Source organism: Delphinapterus leucas, chromosome 2, assembly GCF_059928025.1.
Source record: "Delphinapterus leucas isolate spDelLeu-1000000601 "Yukka" chromosome 2, BTC_Dleu_Yukka2, whole genome shotgun sequence".
Classification (NCBI taxonomy): Eukaryota; Metazoa; Chordata; class Mammalia; order Artiodactyla; family Monodontidae; genus Delphinapterus; species Delphinapterus leucas.
The window spans coordinates 78,657,720-78,674,568 of NC_143130.1; the positions used below are offsets into that span (position 1 = coordinate 78,657,720).

Consider the following 16,849-nt stretch of genomic DNA (forward strand, 5'->3'; position numbering starts at 1 on the left):
TGATACCGGTTTGTCATATTGGTGAGTCAAATACCAGGAGTGTTGTTGACGTTATGACATGATATCTGAAATGGTGAACAACTCTTGGTGAAGTTCTCAAGAAAGTATAATTTTCCCTCTTACTTATATGGAGTTGCATTCCTGGAAACTTTAGTGTACATAAAGCCACGCAAAAGCAAATGAACCTAGCATTTATTAAAAATTAGTTAAGTTCTAGAGCTAGATTTTTTTCTCTAGAGGTGATTTTGTTTTGATGACATGAATGTCCATTATGGTATTTGAAAGGTATATTAGGAGTGTTGGACAGTTTTTTGTTATGCAGAACTATCTTGACTATTCCACACATCGGAAGATATTTAGAATCCTTGGTCCCCTTCACTGATTGCTGGTAACCGCCCCATGGTCATTGTGATAATTAAAAATGCTCCTCAGATTTCCATGGGGGCAGTACTGAACCGTTGAGAACCACTGGGTTACTAGGGGAAGACATGGTGGTAGACAAAATACACTGGGTGCCTTAAAGTAAGGAAATGATTTTTTAAAAAAACCAAAAGCTGTTAAAAGTCTTAATATAATAACTTAATTTAGTTGAGCAAACATTTGAACTACCTCCTGAATCAAAGAAGCATGTTACCTGGAGCCATCTATTATGGGCTGTGAACACTCCAAAAGAGGCTTTGAGGCAACCGTTTATTATATACAGCATTGGCTGTAATTCATGCTGGTGGTTATGATCCCAAGTTATCAAAAATAAGGCCTACCTGATTTTAAGGAGATAGACTATATCCTATTTTTCTATCAAAAACAGTAGAAGTTGTAGTTTTGCAAACTCATGTATGTAGAATATCTCCTTTTAAAAATGTTGATTAATTAATGGGCTGTTATAGTGGGATTTTTATTTAAACAGGAATCATGTAAGAGGCAACTACTCTATAAAATTCAGCTGTTCAGTTGACAGTCTTAATAAATAAGTGACAGTATTGAAATCTGTTTAAAGTTTTATTTTGAGTTCTCTTTCCAATTACATTAAAACTACTTAGAATGAGTTGAAGTTTAAAATTGCCAACCTCAAGGAAAAATACAAATTCAAAAGCTATTCTCTTTCACACAGTGCTAGCATAATTTAAGTATTTCTAAATACTGATTTTTGTTAGACGAAGAGAGATTGCAGAAAGAGAGCGTCGAGAGCGAGAACGCATTAGAATAATTCGTGAACGGGAAGAACGGGAACGCTTACAGAGAGAGAGAGAGCGCCTAGAAATTGAAAGGCAAAAACTAGAGAGAGAGAGAATGGAACGCGAACGCTTGGAAAGGGAACGCATTCGTATTGAACAGGTGCAGTCAGAAAATCTTTTCATCTTAAATAACTGACCTTTTTCAAACCCTGTGATTTTTGCCCTAAAATTTGCTTTACATGTTGTAAAGCTTCTATAGAATAAGTTTAGCTAATGAGCATTTATTAAGTGTCCCTGAAAGGTAACAGTGAATTAGGTGCTAGTTAAAAATACATTTAGTCATGACTTTGTTCTAGCCAATTGGTAATACCTCGAGCTCTGCAATATCATGGCAGCCTAATAGTCTGAGCATAGGACTATGAGTCCAGAGTAGTTGTAATCCAGGCTCTGTCACTATCCCATTCTTAGAAAATAACTATTTCCTTACATATTATAGTGGGAGTGATTTCCCAAGGCTGGAAGGAAATAACGCCTCTCTTTGCAGAATTGCATCCAAGGTTTTAAGGCACTTAATCTTCATGCGTATTAAGAACTCTATTTCTAATTCCCTTTAGGTGCTTTTGTTTAAAATTATTAAACTAAATTTGACCTTCCAAATTTAAAAAATTGCCAGCTTTTAACACCCAGTCTCTGTCAATTTTAATGTTGCAGAACAATAGTCATAGCTTAGATTGCTAATTACTGAAGTCAGAATTTTTTATTTGTCCCAGGTATGTGTTTTGCCTGGTGCTTGCCTATGATGGTTTCTTAATGACAGGATTAAAACAAAGTTGCATATATACTTACCTTATGTTTTCATTTTGCATTGGTTGGTTCTTCCTTCTATGTTGTCTGAAGGAACGACGTAAGGAAGCTGAACGTATTGCTCGAGAACGAGAGGAACTGAGAAGGCAACAGCAGCAGCTTCGTTATGAACAAGAAAAAAGGAATTCTTTGAAACGCCCACGTGATGTAGATCATAGGTAGTTGCTTACTTTCTTCAACAGTAGCTTACTATCTTATTCCTTAGTCCAAGCTAAGACTAACTCTAGAATTGGAGAGTACAGGCACCCATCACTGGAGTAAAGGGTCATGATCAACAGGGATGGGAATGATTGCAGTATTGAATTGGACCCAGTGCATTGTCAAGTAGAAGAGTCTGCTCTTCTTTCTGTTTCCCTTCCTAATGCAAATGTTTTTCCACTATGACTGGAAATACATGGTAGACTTCAGCAATGGCTCTCAAACTCAGACCCATTTTGAAAATTCTTACAGGGTAGTGCAGCTGGTACAGAAATCAAAGTCATAAATTTGGGAAGACTAAAATATAGATTCTGTATGTGTTTGCATTCATGGCTCTTAATAGATTTCAAAATACAATATAGTCATTTAATTTTCTCATTATACATTCTGTGAGATTTAGTTGATAGTGTTGAGAAATAAGTGGAGTGAATGAATTGTGCTTGGGACTGACCCCTCTAACCTTTCCAAAGTTACATATAACCAAAAAGGTTGTATACACCTAGTTAGAATTTTATCATAAAATGGTATCAAGTGTTTATCTTATTTGTCTTTTCCATTTAGTAATTTGAAAACAAACAATTTTTCAACTATTTTCTTTCCTGTGAAATTCCTCTAATAACTATATGACTTTGTATAACAACAATTTTTTGCTAGCTTGTTCTTGTAACAATGTTTTGTCTTGAGTTTATTAGCCCTCTGTATCCACAGTTCCTAGCATGTGGTATGTATGACTCCAAGTAAGTGTTATTTGATTGTTGTAAAACTAATTTATATAAACAAGCAAATATTTTTCTTCAAGGCGAGATGATCCTTACTGGAGCGAGAATAAAAAGTTGTCTCTAGATACAGATGCACGATTCGGCCACGGATCTGACTACTCTCGACAACAGAATAGATTTAATGACTTTGATCACCGAGAGAGGGGCAGGTTTCCTGAGAGTTCATCAATACAGTCTTCATCTTTTGAAAGGTAAACAAATTATGTTGAAAAATGCTGTATTTGGTATATGAGCCTTGTTAGTGATAGTTTGGTTCTCAGTTAAAATCTTAAGTACAGGTCATACCTGAGTGTTCAGAACAAATCATATGTTTGGTTTTTGTATTTGTTAATGAGACTGTGATTCAGTATTCAACATTAGTTTTATAGGCCACCATATAACACAGTTAAGTAGGTTGGTTTTATCTAAGTGGGAGTACTGTTAACTTTGGATGGGCCTCAACTGTGAAGAACAGTAAAATATCCCTCAGGTTGGTAGTGACTTGAGTGACTTGATGTAATTTCCCTTGGATGGCAAAAAACCAACCTTCATGCCAGACATTTAGCTCAATTTAAAAGAATATAGGTTATTATCAATAATTGTGGCTATTTTTGGTCGCCTTACCTTAAGTTAATTCTTATTTATTTAGTATTTTTTTTTACATCTTTATTGGAGTATAATTGCTTTACAATGGTGTGTTGGTTTCTGCTTTATAACAAAGTGAATCAGTTATACATATACATATGTTCCCATATCTCTTCCATCTTAAGTTAATTTTTAAAGAAGGTGTTATTAGTGTAGGTTATGCAAATAAAGTTAAGAAGAATAAGGCCAAGTAAGTACTTCTCAGGACCTGTGTTCTTTGTTTTGGATAACAGGCGAGAACGTTTTGTTGGTCACAGTGAAGGGAAAAAAACACGTCCTTCTGCACGAAGAGAAGATCCAGGTTTTGAAAGGTATCCCAAAAATTTCAGTGATTCCAGAAGAAATGAGCCTCTACCACCAAGAAACGAACTTAGAGAAACAGACAGGCGAGAAGTACGAGGGGAACGAGATGAGAGGAGGACAGTGATCATTCATGACAGGCCTGATATCACTCACCCTAGACATCCTCGAGAAGGAGGGCCCAATCCATCTAGACCAACCTCCTGGAAGAGTGAAGGAGGCATGTCCACCGACAAACGAGAAGCAAGGTATTTGTGTAGTTTCTAATGACTAGCTAGTGGTGGTTTATAATGCATTTGGGTTTTTCAAAAAAAGGTATAATAGAGTTTGATTGTGTATGTTTTTGGATTTTGTTTAACAGAGTTGAAAGGCCAGAAAGATCTGGGAGAGAAGTATCAGGGCACAGTGTGAGAGGGGCTCCCCCTGGGAATCGCAGTAATGCTTCAGGCTATGGAAACAGAGAGGGAGACAGAGGAGTAATCACAGACCGAGGAAGTGGAGCACAGGTAAATGCTTATGCAGGTTTATTGTCAACTCTCCAGAAATAAATTTAAAGGACTTATGAGACACATTTTATCTATAGTATCATTTGAGTGTGGACTAGACTAGTTAGATTAGAATGATTGAGAGTTTCTTGTGAAAGATCTTAATGCCTCTTGTATTTTCAAGTCAGTAGCTGAACATAGTAGTCCAGAGAAGCAGGATACTAGCCCTGAAATTTTTTTTTCCTTCCAGTTTTATTGAGATATAATTGACATACAGAAAGAACTGTGTAAGTTTAAGGTGTACAGTGTAATGATTTGACTTACATACATGATGAAATGATTGTAGCCCTGAAATTTTTGTTAAACTTCCTGCGAAAATTTGAGAATTGTTATATTTGGTAGATGAGCCTTCCTAATGATGACTGGTCCTTTATTTCTTTTTTAAGAAATTGAGGCTTTCAAACTGGATGGGAAATCTTGGGCCCCTACTTGTGTTTCTCTTTCACCTTTTCCTTTTTTTTGTTGTTTTTTTGGTTTATAATACTCTCTCTTTTCTCCCACTTTATTAAGTAGCTTAAAGTATAGAACTGAAATAAAACAGTTGTCTCTTTTTTGCTCTTTTATTTTTAAAGGTAGGTAAGTGGAATATTTTGTATTTGCCTTTTTGACTCTTGTGACACTTTATTGACTTGAATATTTTCTATTAAGAAGTTAATGAATCTCGACAGAGGACATATCTTAGCAATTCAAATGAGCAAAAACCTTTTACCTGATTTGAAAGCATTCTGTCAATGAAATACTGGCATAATATGGGTTGACAGTAGCAGAGATAGAATATTCTCTTAAATTACATACAGAAAAGAATTCTGAAGTGTGTGTGTATGTGCATGTGTGTCTTCATCCTTCAGCCTGTAGTATACTCTGGTGCTCTGTTTTGTATTTGAATACATATTAGGTTTTGTAGCAACATTTTTTACCAGAAAACTTTTTAATCTCTTGGCATTCTAGTTAATACAACTATGCACTTTCCATTTCATACAAAGCATTTTTGAAATGGATTTGGGCCTGCTGGGATTTATTAAGTTTTAATGTTTCTAGTAAGTAGAAATGTTCAATAGATGAATTCATTGAGCTATTTATCCTGAATAGAACATTTAAGATTTGTTACATAATCCAGATATTCTGCCTTAGTTACAGTAAAATTTAAGTCTCGTAGACTAGTGCCCTTGCATTCACATACCCTTTTTGCAAAAGGTATCCTGAGGGAAGAGATCCTGTTCCTCCCTTGGAAATTTGGTTTTCATGGTGTTGGTCTATAAGCTGTTCTGACTGTAGTATTGGGTTGGCAAAAAAGTTCCTTCGGTTTTTAAGTACAAATAAAAGACACATTTTTCATTTTCACCAAGAACTTTATTGAACAACGTATTCACCGTTTTGTTCCACTACCTTCTGCCATTTTTCAGGCAACTTCATAATTCCGTCTTCCCAAAACTTTTTATCTTTTTGAGCAAAGAACTGTTCCATGTGCCTTTTACAGTCTTCCAGGGACTTGAAATTTTTCCCATTAAGAGAATTTTGTAAAGACCAAAATAAGTGGAAAGCCGAAGGTGCAATGTCTGGTGAATATGGCGGAAGAATCAGAACTTGCCAGCCAAGCTGTAACAGTTTTTGCCTGGTCATCAAAGAAACATGCGGTCTTGCATTATCCTGATGGAAGATTCTGCGTTTTCTATTGACTAATCTGGACGCTTTTCGTCAAGTGCCACTTTCAGTTGGTCTAATTGGGAGCAGTACTTGTCGGAGTTAATTGTTTGGTTTTCTGGAAGGACTCCCTTCTAATCCCACTATATACACATCACCTTCTTTGGATGAAGACCGACCTTTGGCGTGGTTGGTGGTGGTTCATTTTGCTTGCCCTACAATCTCTTCCGATCCACATTGTAGTACGGTATCCACTTTTCATCGCCCGTCACAATTTGTTTTAAAAATGGAACATTTTCGTTACGTTTCAGTAGAGAAATGCACGTGGAAATACGGTCAAGAAGGGTTTTTTTCACTTAACTTACGTAGAACCCAAACGTCAAAGCGATTCCCATAACCAAGCTGGTGCAAATGATTTTCAACACTTGATTTGGATATTTTGAGTATGTCGGCTATCTCCCACATGGTATAATGTTGATTATTCTCAATGTCTCGATTTGATTGCTATCAACTTCAGCTGGTCTACCCAACCGTGGAACATCATCCAGCGAGAAATCTTCAGCACAGTACTTCCCAAACCAACGTTTGATCAGTCACAGCATCTTCTCCATACACCGCGCAAATCGTTTTTTGTGTTTCAATTGCGTTTTTACCTTTCTTGAAATAATAAAGCATAATATGCCAAAAATGTGGCTTTTTTTCTTCCATCTTCAGTATTAAAATGGCTACACAAAAATTCACCAATTTGGGGGTTTTTTAAAATGCACGCTGATATGACAGCTGTCACAATACAATCTAACAAAATTGTTTTGAATGAACTTAAAGACAACTAAGCGCCACTAGAGCCATCCTACGGGAAAACCGAACGAACCTTTTGGCCAACCCAGCATATCTCTGTAGGGCGCCTTCAGATTTCTGCAGGCTAACTATCATAACTTTTGACTCTTTTTTTCTGCAGATCCTTAGTTCTCTGCTTTTGTTTCTTTATGTTCACTATTCTTTTTCTTCATAGTCATGGATGTAAGACCTTGTAAGAGCCATAGCACTAACTAGTACTGTGTACAGTAAGATGACAGCTCCTGTTTCTATGTGGTATTTTCATGTTGATCATATACCCCACCTTGATTTGTCTTAAGGTTTTGACCTCTCAGTATGCCTTCTTACATATGTATAGAAGATCCAGGCATTACATATAGACCCAGAAATACTCAAGGGTCAAAAAGTACATGGGTGCTAGAAGGTATAGAAATAACAGTGCTGAATCATATTCTGTCCTACCTTTTCTACCCTGAAGCCTGAGAAGCTTCTTAGTTCAAAGTAGATAGAAACCTTTTTTCATATTATTCATTCTTTCATCTTCTCACACATCTTACTAATTTCCTTCTGACATTAAAAGTATACCATAAGGGGCTTCCCTGGTGGCACAGTGGTTAAGAATCCACCTGCCAACGCAGGGGACATGGGTTTGAGCCCTGGTCCGGGAAGATCCCACATGCAGCGGAACAGCTAAGCCCGTGGGCCACAACTACTGAGCCTGCACTCTAGAGCCTGTGCTCCGCAACAAGAGAAGCCACTGCAATGAGAAGCCCACGCACCGCAATGAAGAGTAGCCCCTGCTTGCCGCAACTAGAGAAAGCCTGCGTGCAGCAGCAAAGACCCAACACAGCCAAAAATAAATAAAAATAAAATAAATTTATCAAAAAAAAAAAAAGTACACCTTAAGTAAATTGGCCTGAGGTGGAGTCTGTCCTGATTTTTCTTTTAATATGTTATTCTTTAGCACTATCCTGAAGAACGACATGTGGTTGACCGCCATGGACGGGACACAAGTGGACCAAGGAAAGAATGGCATGGTCCACCTTCTCAAGGGCCTAGCTATCATGATGCAAGGCGAATGGGTGATGGCCGGACAGGAGCAGGCATGATAACGCAGCATACAAGGTAAGTAGTTAATCAGTTAAGACTTTTCTGCCAGCATGCAACCAAACCTTCTTCCTTTTCCTTAAAGGTCATTATAGTTTCTGAGAGATTGAATTGTAACTAGTAACAACCCTAGGTCTGCCCAGATATTTCCTCATATTAACCCAAAATCTCCAGGGCAGCTGATGTTAATTTGTGAGTTAACATTCCTCATTGTAAGTTAATTGATTGACATTCTGGCATATCAGTCTCGATACAGGTAGGTATTTATGTCAGAATCCAGTAGATAATGAAGCTTTTTAATTTCATGTTGGAACCATCTTCTTGTTCACTATCATTCTGAAAATTCCTAGAAAGGAAGAAGAAACTGAAAGTATGTTCTGCTTCCTCCTTTTTCAAATAGGTCTAGCAAAATTTTTGGACATTTATCCCAAAGCCTGTTCAAATGCTAGGAGACGAGCTTTCTTTTCTCTTCATACCAACATCCATTGTGGCCCTTCAGCTGGCAAGTGTTTGGCCTCTCTCTCCCATGCCCTTTTTTCTTTCCCATTCATCTGTCTTAGAAGAGAACAGTGGCTTGGCTCAGTGATCCAAGTTACTACTCTTCTATTGGTTGCTTCTAGCCTCAAACTTAAGTGACTGTTTACTATACTTGTGCCCTGCACAGCCTTGTCACTCATTCTGTCCTTGGTTATTAAAGGTCACCAATACCTTTTTTCTTGACAAATATAGATTCCTTTATTTTCTTAGTTCTTGGGCTCCTTGGTGGTTAAGCACTGTTGCTTTTCCTTTTTCAAAACATTCCTCTGTTTTCTAATGTACCATAATTTTCTTTTCTACCTTTTAAATTTACTTATTGGCTCCTTCACACGGTTGGATTTTAGATACTGTTTTCTATTTTTAGCTTTATATCATGATCTCCATGTAAATGCTTGGAGGTCTCCAGAAATTCAGGGTCACAAGCAAACTCATTCCTCTGCTGCTTAAAACCTTTATGTTTCAGTTGTTGTCTCCAGCTTCTTTTGATTTGCCATTGCCAGACTGGGCCTCATCTTTATCTTTCTCCACTCCTAGCATAAATTTCTAAGTATGGTTCAGTTAAAAAAATATATTTGTGGTAGCTTTGTCTTCTTGCTCATTTCAGCTCCTATCAGATCTTCCCAAATGAGTGTTTTCTCTCCTCCATTTTTCACGTTATTTCTAAATTTAACCGTTGGGACTGTTTTCTTACACTGTTTACTTGCTCCAAAACTACAAACAGCTTCTTTAGGTTACAGGATCTAATCCAGATTCCTCAGCCTGGCATCCAAACCTTTCTGTAATTTGGTTTTATCCTACTTAAACCATTTCACCATGGGTTTTTCCCTCCCAAATTTGTTGTAGGATTTTGGGGTGGGTCTTTATTCCTGTATTATCCGTTCGTACCTACTGTGTTGCATTATACATATAAAAGAAATTCCAAAAATATTTCTTGAATGATGTCCTGTAGTTCAGAGGTTCAAGTTCCTAGTTGATACTGCAGATCTGGGGGCCACACTTTGAGAAACACTGCTCCAGTCCATTCATTCACAGACCATTAAATGGCTTACTAAGAGGCAGAGGCTTTGACGTGTGGTTGCCTGAGTTGAAATCCTCACACCACCATTTATTATCAGATAGATCACCATTGTGATCCTGGGCAAGTTACTTAGCTTCTAGATCTGTCTTTCTTCATCAGGAAAGTGGGGTTAGTAATGGTACATACCTCACAGGACTGTTAAAAAGAGTAAATTATTTAATATGTGTAAAGTACAAAGAACAGTGTCTGTTAAATGATAATCACTTTTTAGGTATTAGCTGTAATTACTTGTTCTTTTGTTCTCTGACATTTTTTTCTTTTAAACCCTTTTCAGTAATGCATCCCCAATTAATAGAATTGTACAAATCAGTGGCAATTCCATGCCAAGAGGAAGTGGCTCTGGATTTAAGCCATTTAAGGGTGGACCTCCACGACGATTCTGAAAATTAGCTCTCTGCCACGGTTTCAAGATAATTTATTGAAATCTCCTGTAAACTTTACTTGACTACTTATGAAGAGGACCTCTGACTTGCTTGAGATTTCTGTCAGACTTTTTCTTTCTTCTCTTTTTTTAAAATTTAACATGATTGCTTTTCTCAATTTTGGAGAAGATGTTTAAATAGTTCTGTTGTAACTTTTAATAGTTTTGTGTATCATTCAACTTTTTTTCTTGCAGCACCAAGACACATTTGAAAAGATAGGAATCAAAACCATTTTAATGCTGTGTGAATATAAAGCGTAGTTTGCAGGTGTGTGGTCGTAGTTTAATTTCCGGCATTAGCTCTGTGGTGTCAGGCTCTAGAGTTACTTCTTGTCACCAAGCATTTTCAGCCTCCATTTTGAAGGCTGTTTAAGCTTAAAAAGTCTGCTGTTTAATTTTTAGAGAATAAGATTGTTCCTTGCATTTCTGAGTATTATGTAACCTATTTTTGCAGAAGGTACTGTTACATTAAGTGCATCTGTGTATCCTGGTTTTAAAAAATGTACTCTTTTTTGAAATAAACCTTCATATTCTGTATAGTTGCTAAAGCGTTGAGAACCTTTTTAATTGTAAAATGAGAACCGATTTTCAGTTTAGTGTAGCAGCACACTTGTTCAGGTTTGCATGGTATGAAACCAAATAGATTAATGAAACCTTGGCCATGAGGTTTGTATCACTGAGGTTCTTAGACTGAGTTGTGCAGGTAAGTGCACTTTTAGGTAATCTGCACTGTTTGATGGATAAATTCCATCTCTGGGAATTGTGTGGGTATTAATGTTTCCATATTCCCAACTATGTTGAGAAGTGGAAAAAAAAAACCCAGGTTCTAGATTGGTGAATCAGTTGGGTTTTGTAAATACTTGTATGTGGGAAGGCATTGTTGTCTCTTTGTGAAAATAAAAATCCACACCTGGAAGTGTATGTGTCTTTGTTTCCAGCTTTTTAGGTGTTAGTCCTCCAGCCCTTTTCCTTACTCCAAGTAATTGACTAGGTTTAGAGCTTTAACGACAGACTTTTGGTTTTTGTTCCTAGGAAATAAGTCTAACTTTGACTCTTCACCTCAGTAGCTGGGCAGCACACTTTGTTGAAGTGTTGGAAGCTTAAGCACTAACCTTACTGGTTTTTTTCTTTAAGGCATCTTTTCCAGGAAAGTCCTTCAAGGTAAATTCAGAATAGCGCCTCTTAAAGCCTCGCATATTTCTTCATATAAATCAGTGATGAGTAATTCAGATGGTCTAGATTCTTGGAAAACTCAGCAGTCTGTATGCTCGTACAGAGTAAAAGATGGGTGCCAAGGGATTGCTCTGAGGCCACCTTTTGATTTGAGAAGGAGTCTTTATAGAAGTTCTTGTAAGTGTCCCTGAGTGGTTATGGCTGTGCCCATGAGGTGGCTCAGACTTCTGAGTGCTGTGGGCAGCCAGGGTACCCTTGTCTTTGACTCTGGGGGAACTGGCACTTTTTGTATTGTTCTGGATTTCATACCCTTTTCTTCCCTTCCTGACTCTACACTCTACAGTTGTGGGAGCAGGTGATTGTGTGTGTGTGTGTGTGTCTGTCTGTCTAGGGGTCTACTTCTTCATTTCCTGATCCCCTCTGCGCTTTGTAGAACAGCACGATGGAAGCCTCAGTGTGTACTGGAGTGAACTAACTTCTGCTCTGCCTCTTTGTGACTTTGGGTCTCTGTGTCACTTCTGATCTTTTTTCCTCATTTGTAGAGTGGCGCTGTGCTTACCACCAGGGATTGCACAGTTGCTAACATCCGTAAGCACTTTACGTGCTGGGCAGTGTACTCAGCATCTGAGGCGCGTTGCTTGCCTAATACTCAAAAGGATCCCACTGACCGTAAGTAACAATTACTGTCCTACCCAGTTTCCAGATGGGGGTCTGAGAAGTAATCTCTTAAAGTAGTAGATCTCTGATTTGTTATAATCTCTTCTGCACTTACACCGAATGGTACAACAGTCTACAGACTGGTAGGTAGTTATTTTTTCCTCAGTTTGCCATAGTATAGCATTTTCAAGTTGAAAAAAACCAACAAAACCACCTTCTGAAATTTTGGCATTGAGTTTGGGAGTAGCCCTTAGGGTTCAGGGGCACCTGTTAGAGATCTGGTTGGCTAAGGATCAGTAGTGAAAACCAATTTTAGAGATTTTATAAAGGAAGATGGGTTCCTCAAAACCAAGGAAAAGGAGAAAATTTTGTTACTCTGCATATACTTGTTGAGCAATCCAAAAATGTTTCAGCAATCCAATAATATAGAAGGTTTCAGTGATTTAGGAGTAACAGCTTACAGTGGTTCAAGAAAAAGCCCGTCTTAGCAAGCTTGGGCAGCACACTGAAGTCAGAAACTACACATGCCCAAAATAATTGTAAAAGAAAAAAAAAAACTTCAGAGTTGCATAGAAAAATTTAGAAACCCTTCTGCCTATCTTTGTATCCCTTGCTAGATTGTCACTTAACCCAGTTCCTCCATACTTCAGCCTGTTCCAACAGTTAAACATTTACTGAATCCTTAACTGTAAAAATGTCAAATTACTTTTGCATTTTTTCCAACTTCGTCTAATCCAGCTCCTTACCTAAAGATGAATCTTTTCCAGTACCTCCAGTGCTTAATTAGCCTTCCTCTCAGTGCCTCTGATCTAACATGTTCACTTCCCCCCCCCCACAAACTAGCTAATCCTCACAAACATTTAGTCACTATCTTCAAAGTCCGTAAGGCTGCCATACATAAAATTCTCTTTCCTACATCACTTAAACTGCATCAGTCAACAAATACTGCCTATTTTTACCTGCAACGAATTGTTTTCTGAAATCCTTAAGTGCTTCCTGCAAAATAAGCTATCTTTCCTTTCTCTGTTATACATAGCCCTTCTAACCAGGCTTAACGGTTAGGTTCCAAACAATTAATTTTCACCTATGTATTCTGTGCTAATTGCCTTTGTCTTATGTCCACACCACCAAACGGCATGTATTTTTCTCTTCTGTTTTAAACCTTCAAATTATCACCTCATCTCCCTTGGAATAAATCTAAAGTCTTTGGAGTTGCACTACTTCTCTCACCTCATTTCCTGCTACTCTCCTTGCTCACTTTGTTTCCATCACATTGGCCTCTTCTTGTTTCTTGAATACAGCATCCCGTCTCTGGCCTTTTGCATTGATTCCTTGATCTGGAATGCACTTCCCCCACATATCCACATATCTCACTTTAAGTCTTCATGAAAATATCATGTTCTCAGTGATGCCTTCCCTGGTGTTATATTTAAAACTGCCACACTCTTAGCCCACCCTCAGTATTCTCCCTCCCCCTTCCCATCTGACATTTATCATTTGTTTCTTCCAACTGGGATGTAAGCTCCAGGAGGGCAGCAATTTTTGTTGGCTTTTTGTTTTGTTTTCACTGCCATATCGTGAGCACCTGGCACTTGGTAGCTACTCAATATAATTGTCGAATAAATATATGGAGAATTCAGAATTTGTGTAGAAGGGGCTTAGGGGCTGCAGTCTGGTAGGAATGGGGGTTGGGGTGGGGGTCTGGGCTTTATCTTGAAATTGCATTGGTGTAACCAACACACTTTTCTAAGCAACCTTGAGAGCATCTGGTGAAAATTGAGGTAAGGGCTTGAGGACGGCCAAAAGCCTTTCCAAGCTACCCTTCGGAGAAGCCACCAGTAAGAAATGGGACCATTTAGAGACAGGCTGCCCAGACCATCAGATGTAAGCCACAGAGGAGAGGCCTGCCTTAGGCATGAATATTAGCCATTAGATCATCTTTGCTCCAGCTCCAGGCTCACCAAATCATATATTTGCTTCCCACTTGGATTTGCCAGTGGGGTTAGGAAGCAAGAATATGAAATCTGCACAGTAGTTACATTTTTATCGGTTTAGTAGAGACTGCCTAAGTACATCAAAAGCTCAAGCAATAAGCAGTCATTTGGATAAAGACAGTTTTCCTTCTCTAAAATTTCTAATGACATCCATCAACATATATTAATTCATTAATTTACTCACCATATGCTGCCAGGCATCTGGGAGATGGAGTGGAGCGGAGACAGATCAGTCTCGTGACAAGTAAGGTATGTGGTGCATTCCTTAAGTATAGGATAAGACGACTAAAAATTCTAAAATATTCTGTAGGATAAGGAACAATTGAGGTTGAGAATCACTATGGAGATATAGCTCAGAGTAAGAAGGACCAAACACTCTTTGAAGAGCAGCTGACCGTTTTATGAGTAGTAGAGTTTTCTTCATCACTGCTCCAACACGTCATTTTAGTTTCAGAAACGCCGTCTTTTGCCAGTGGGATGAGATGCTCTGATTAATGTAATTTTCTAGTTAACTGATTATTAATAACTTCATATAGTTGAATCACTTGGGGTAGGAGAAGGGGAACTTCGGCATCAGCTTTAGGAACTGGTGTCCAGGGCTTTTAGAACTGTCTTGGTTGAGCTCTGAAATATTAATATTATGTATTATTTAGATAAGAAGTACTTTGTTTTTATTCTGTTAACTGGGGAGTCGCCTTTAAAAAGGATTATAGATAGATACCAAGATTAAGAGACTAGATCCAGAGTTAGAAGTCTTGGAGGCTGGTTCTGATCCTACTAACTGGAGCATATAATCTAACCTTTATGGTCCCCAATTTCTTTATCCACAGATTTATGGCTTTTATGATTCCTGTCTAACTTATAATAAAAATTCAAATATAGGCAACTCTGGTCATTCTAACTAATCACAGGAGCCTAAAGGGGAAAAAAGTCTTGTCACATAATAAGGTAACTAATACTTCGAGCTTAATGTTTGTCAGGCATGGTAAATATATTATGAGCTTGACCGTCATCACAGAAGTTAGTATTTATAGAGCACTTACCATGTGCTAGGCATTGTACTAGGTAATTTACATGCATTAACTCATTTAATTCCCACAACAGGATTATGATTTAGGTATACGTACTGCTATTATTCCCATTTTAATTTGTGGAAACGAAGGAACAATTTGCTCAAGATCATAAAGATAGCAAGTGGTGGAACCAAGATTCAAACATAGGCATGTACTTAGAAGAAGATCACTTCAAGTCATTTCATCCAGTGTAGGGGAGATACGACCAGTGATGTATATGTGATATATTTGATACCACAAAGCAAATAATTTCTAAACATCTCCTCCTCTATATGACAAAATTATTTTCCATAATAAGCATTTCCTGTATTTAGTTTTAAATTAGTGATTAAAAAAGAATTTTCAGTTTAAAAGATATTACTACAGTTCAATAAAGTATTTTTTGCATTAACTAAAATTTGTACTTACGAAGCAAAAATATTACACTTTATAATTCTCACTCTATTTAACTACTTTAAAAAATTTAAACATACAATCTCAAGGTGGGGGGCTTCCCTGGTGGCACAGTGGTTGAGAGTCCGCCTGCCGATGCAGGGGACACGGGTTCGTGCCCCGTCCGGGAAGATCCCACATGCCGCGGAGCGGCTGGGCCCGTGAGCCATGGCCGCTGAGCCTGCGCGTCCGGAGCCTGTGCTTCTCAACTGGAGAGGCCACAACAGTGAGAAGCCCGCGTACTGCAAAAAAAAAAAAAAATCTCAAGGTGGAAATGGTGAATGACAAATGAGGTAACTTGAGGTCTAGTTTTCAGTGTATAGGTCTTGCACATATTTTGATAAATTTATATTTAGTATGTTTGATGCTATTATAAATAGAATTTTAAATTTCAGTTTTCCATCATTTGTTGCTAGTATATAGAAATAGTTTTTAAATTTTTGAAGTAAAATTTACAAAAAATATTATGCATACATTTCAAGTGTACAGTTTAATGAGTTTTGACAAGTGTATACACCCAAGTAACCACTACCATGTTCAAGATGCAGAATACTTTCATCACTAAAGGTTTTCCTCGTGCCCTTTCCTGGTTATTACAATTCACATGTTCAGCCCTAGGCAACAACTTATCTGCTTTCTATCACTAGAGATTCTGTTTCCTAGAGTTTCATATAAACAATCATAAAATAATCTCTACTTTTGTATCTGGCTCCTTTTGTTCAGTGTAACATTTTTGCAATTCATCCATGTTGCTTTGTGTATCAGTAGTTCCTTTTTGTTGCTGTATAGTATTGCACTGTATGGGTGTACTACAATTTTTTATGCATTCACCTATTGATTAAAATTTGAGTTGACAGTTTTTGGCTATTATGAATAAAACTGGTATGAATATTTGTGTACAATTCTGTGCACATGTTTTCATTTCTCTTGAGTAAATATGTAGGAGTGGAATTGCTGGGAATATGTGTGTCTGTATATATATATGTATATATATATAATATTATTTTTATTATGTAAGGCATACCTCATTTTATCATGCTTCACAGATACTGCTTTTTTACAAATTGAAGGTTTGTGGCAACCCTGCATTGAGCAAGGCTCTTGGCACCATTTTTCCAACAATATTTGCTCACTTCATGTCTCTGTGTCACATTTTGATAATTCAATATTTCAAACATTTTCATTATTATTATATTTCTTATGGTGGTCTGTGATGAGTGATCCTTGATGTTACTACTACAACTTGCTGAAGACTCAGATGGTGGTTAGGACTTTTTAACTGTAAAATATTTTTATATTTATTTATTTTATTATTTATTTTAAAAAAGATCAATAGGGATTTAATCATTAAGGAAAAGTTGATATTTAACATGATACAAGGCTTTGAAAAATATGGACTTTGTTTTTTTAGTACATAAGAGGATAAACAAAGTAA

At 37.4% G+C, this 16,849-nt stretch overlaps 2 protein-coding genes across 10 annotated transcripts in view; one reads left to right on the forward strand and one right to left on the reverse strand.

Moving 5' to 3' along the window:
• SLTM (SAFB like transcription modulator) overlaps positions 1-10,627 on the forward strand; it is a 43,990-nt gene extending 33,363 nt beyond the window's left edge. For 5 of the 6 annotated variants that reach the window (XM_022579620.3, XM_089904597.1, XM_022579622.3 and 2 more), the window contains 7 exons: positions 1,155-1,335; positions 2,073-2,197; positions 3,037-3,207; positions 3,874-4,188; positions 4,302-4,446; positions 7,907-8,067; positions 9,939-10,627. In XM_022579620.3, coding sequence (XP_022435328.1) covers positions 1,155-1,335; positions 2,073-2,197; positions 3,037-3,207; positions 3,874-4,188; positions 4,302-4,446; positions 7,907-8,067; positions 9,939-10,047 — 1,207 coding nt within the window. In that variant the 3' untranslated portion in view covers positions 10,048-10,627. The remainder of the gene's footprint in view (positions 1-1,154; positions 1,336-2,072; positions 2,198-3,036; positions 3,208-3,873; positions 4,189-4,301; positions 4,447-7,906; positions 8,068-9,938) is intronic. The other variant, XM_089904604.1, reaches the window with a different exon arrangement.
• MINDY2 (MINDY lysine 48 deubiquitinase 2) overlaps positions 1-16,849 on the reverse strand; it is a 115,376-nt gene that overhangs the window by 2,467 nt on the left and 96,060 nt on the right. For 2 of the 4 annotated variants that reach the window (XR_016391396.1, XR_016391389.1), the window contains 4 exons: positions 15,456-15,656; positions 14,305-14,533; positions 14,094-14,213; positions 2,022-2,138 (listed from right to left, as the gene is read on the reverse strand). The gene's annotated coding sequence lies outside the window, so the exon portion shown is untranslated. Of the gene's footprint in view, positions 1-2,021; positions 2,139-13,145; positions 13,263-14,093; positions 14,214-14,304; positions 14,534-15,455; positions 15,657-16,849 lie in introns of all 4 variants that reach the window. The other 2 variants (XR_016391390.1, XR_016391391.1) reach the window with 2 other exon arrangements.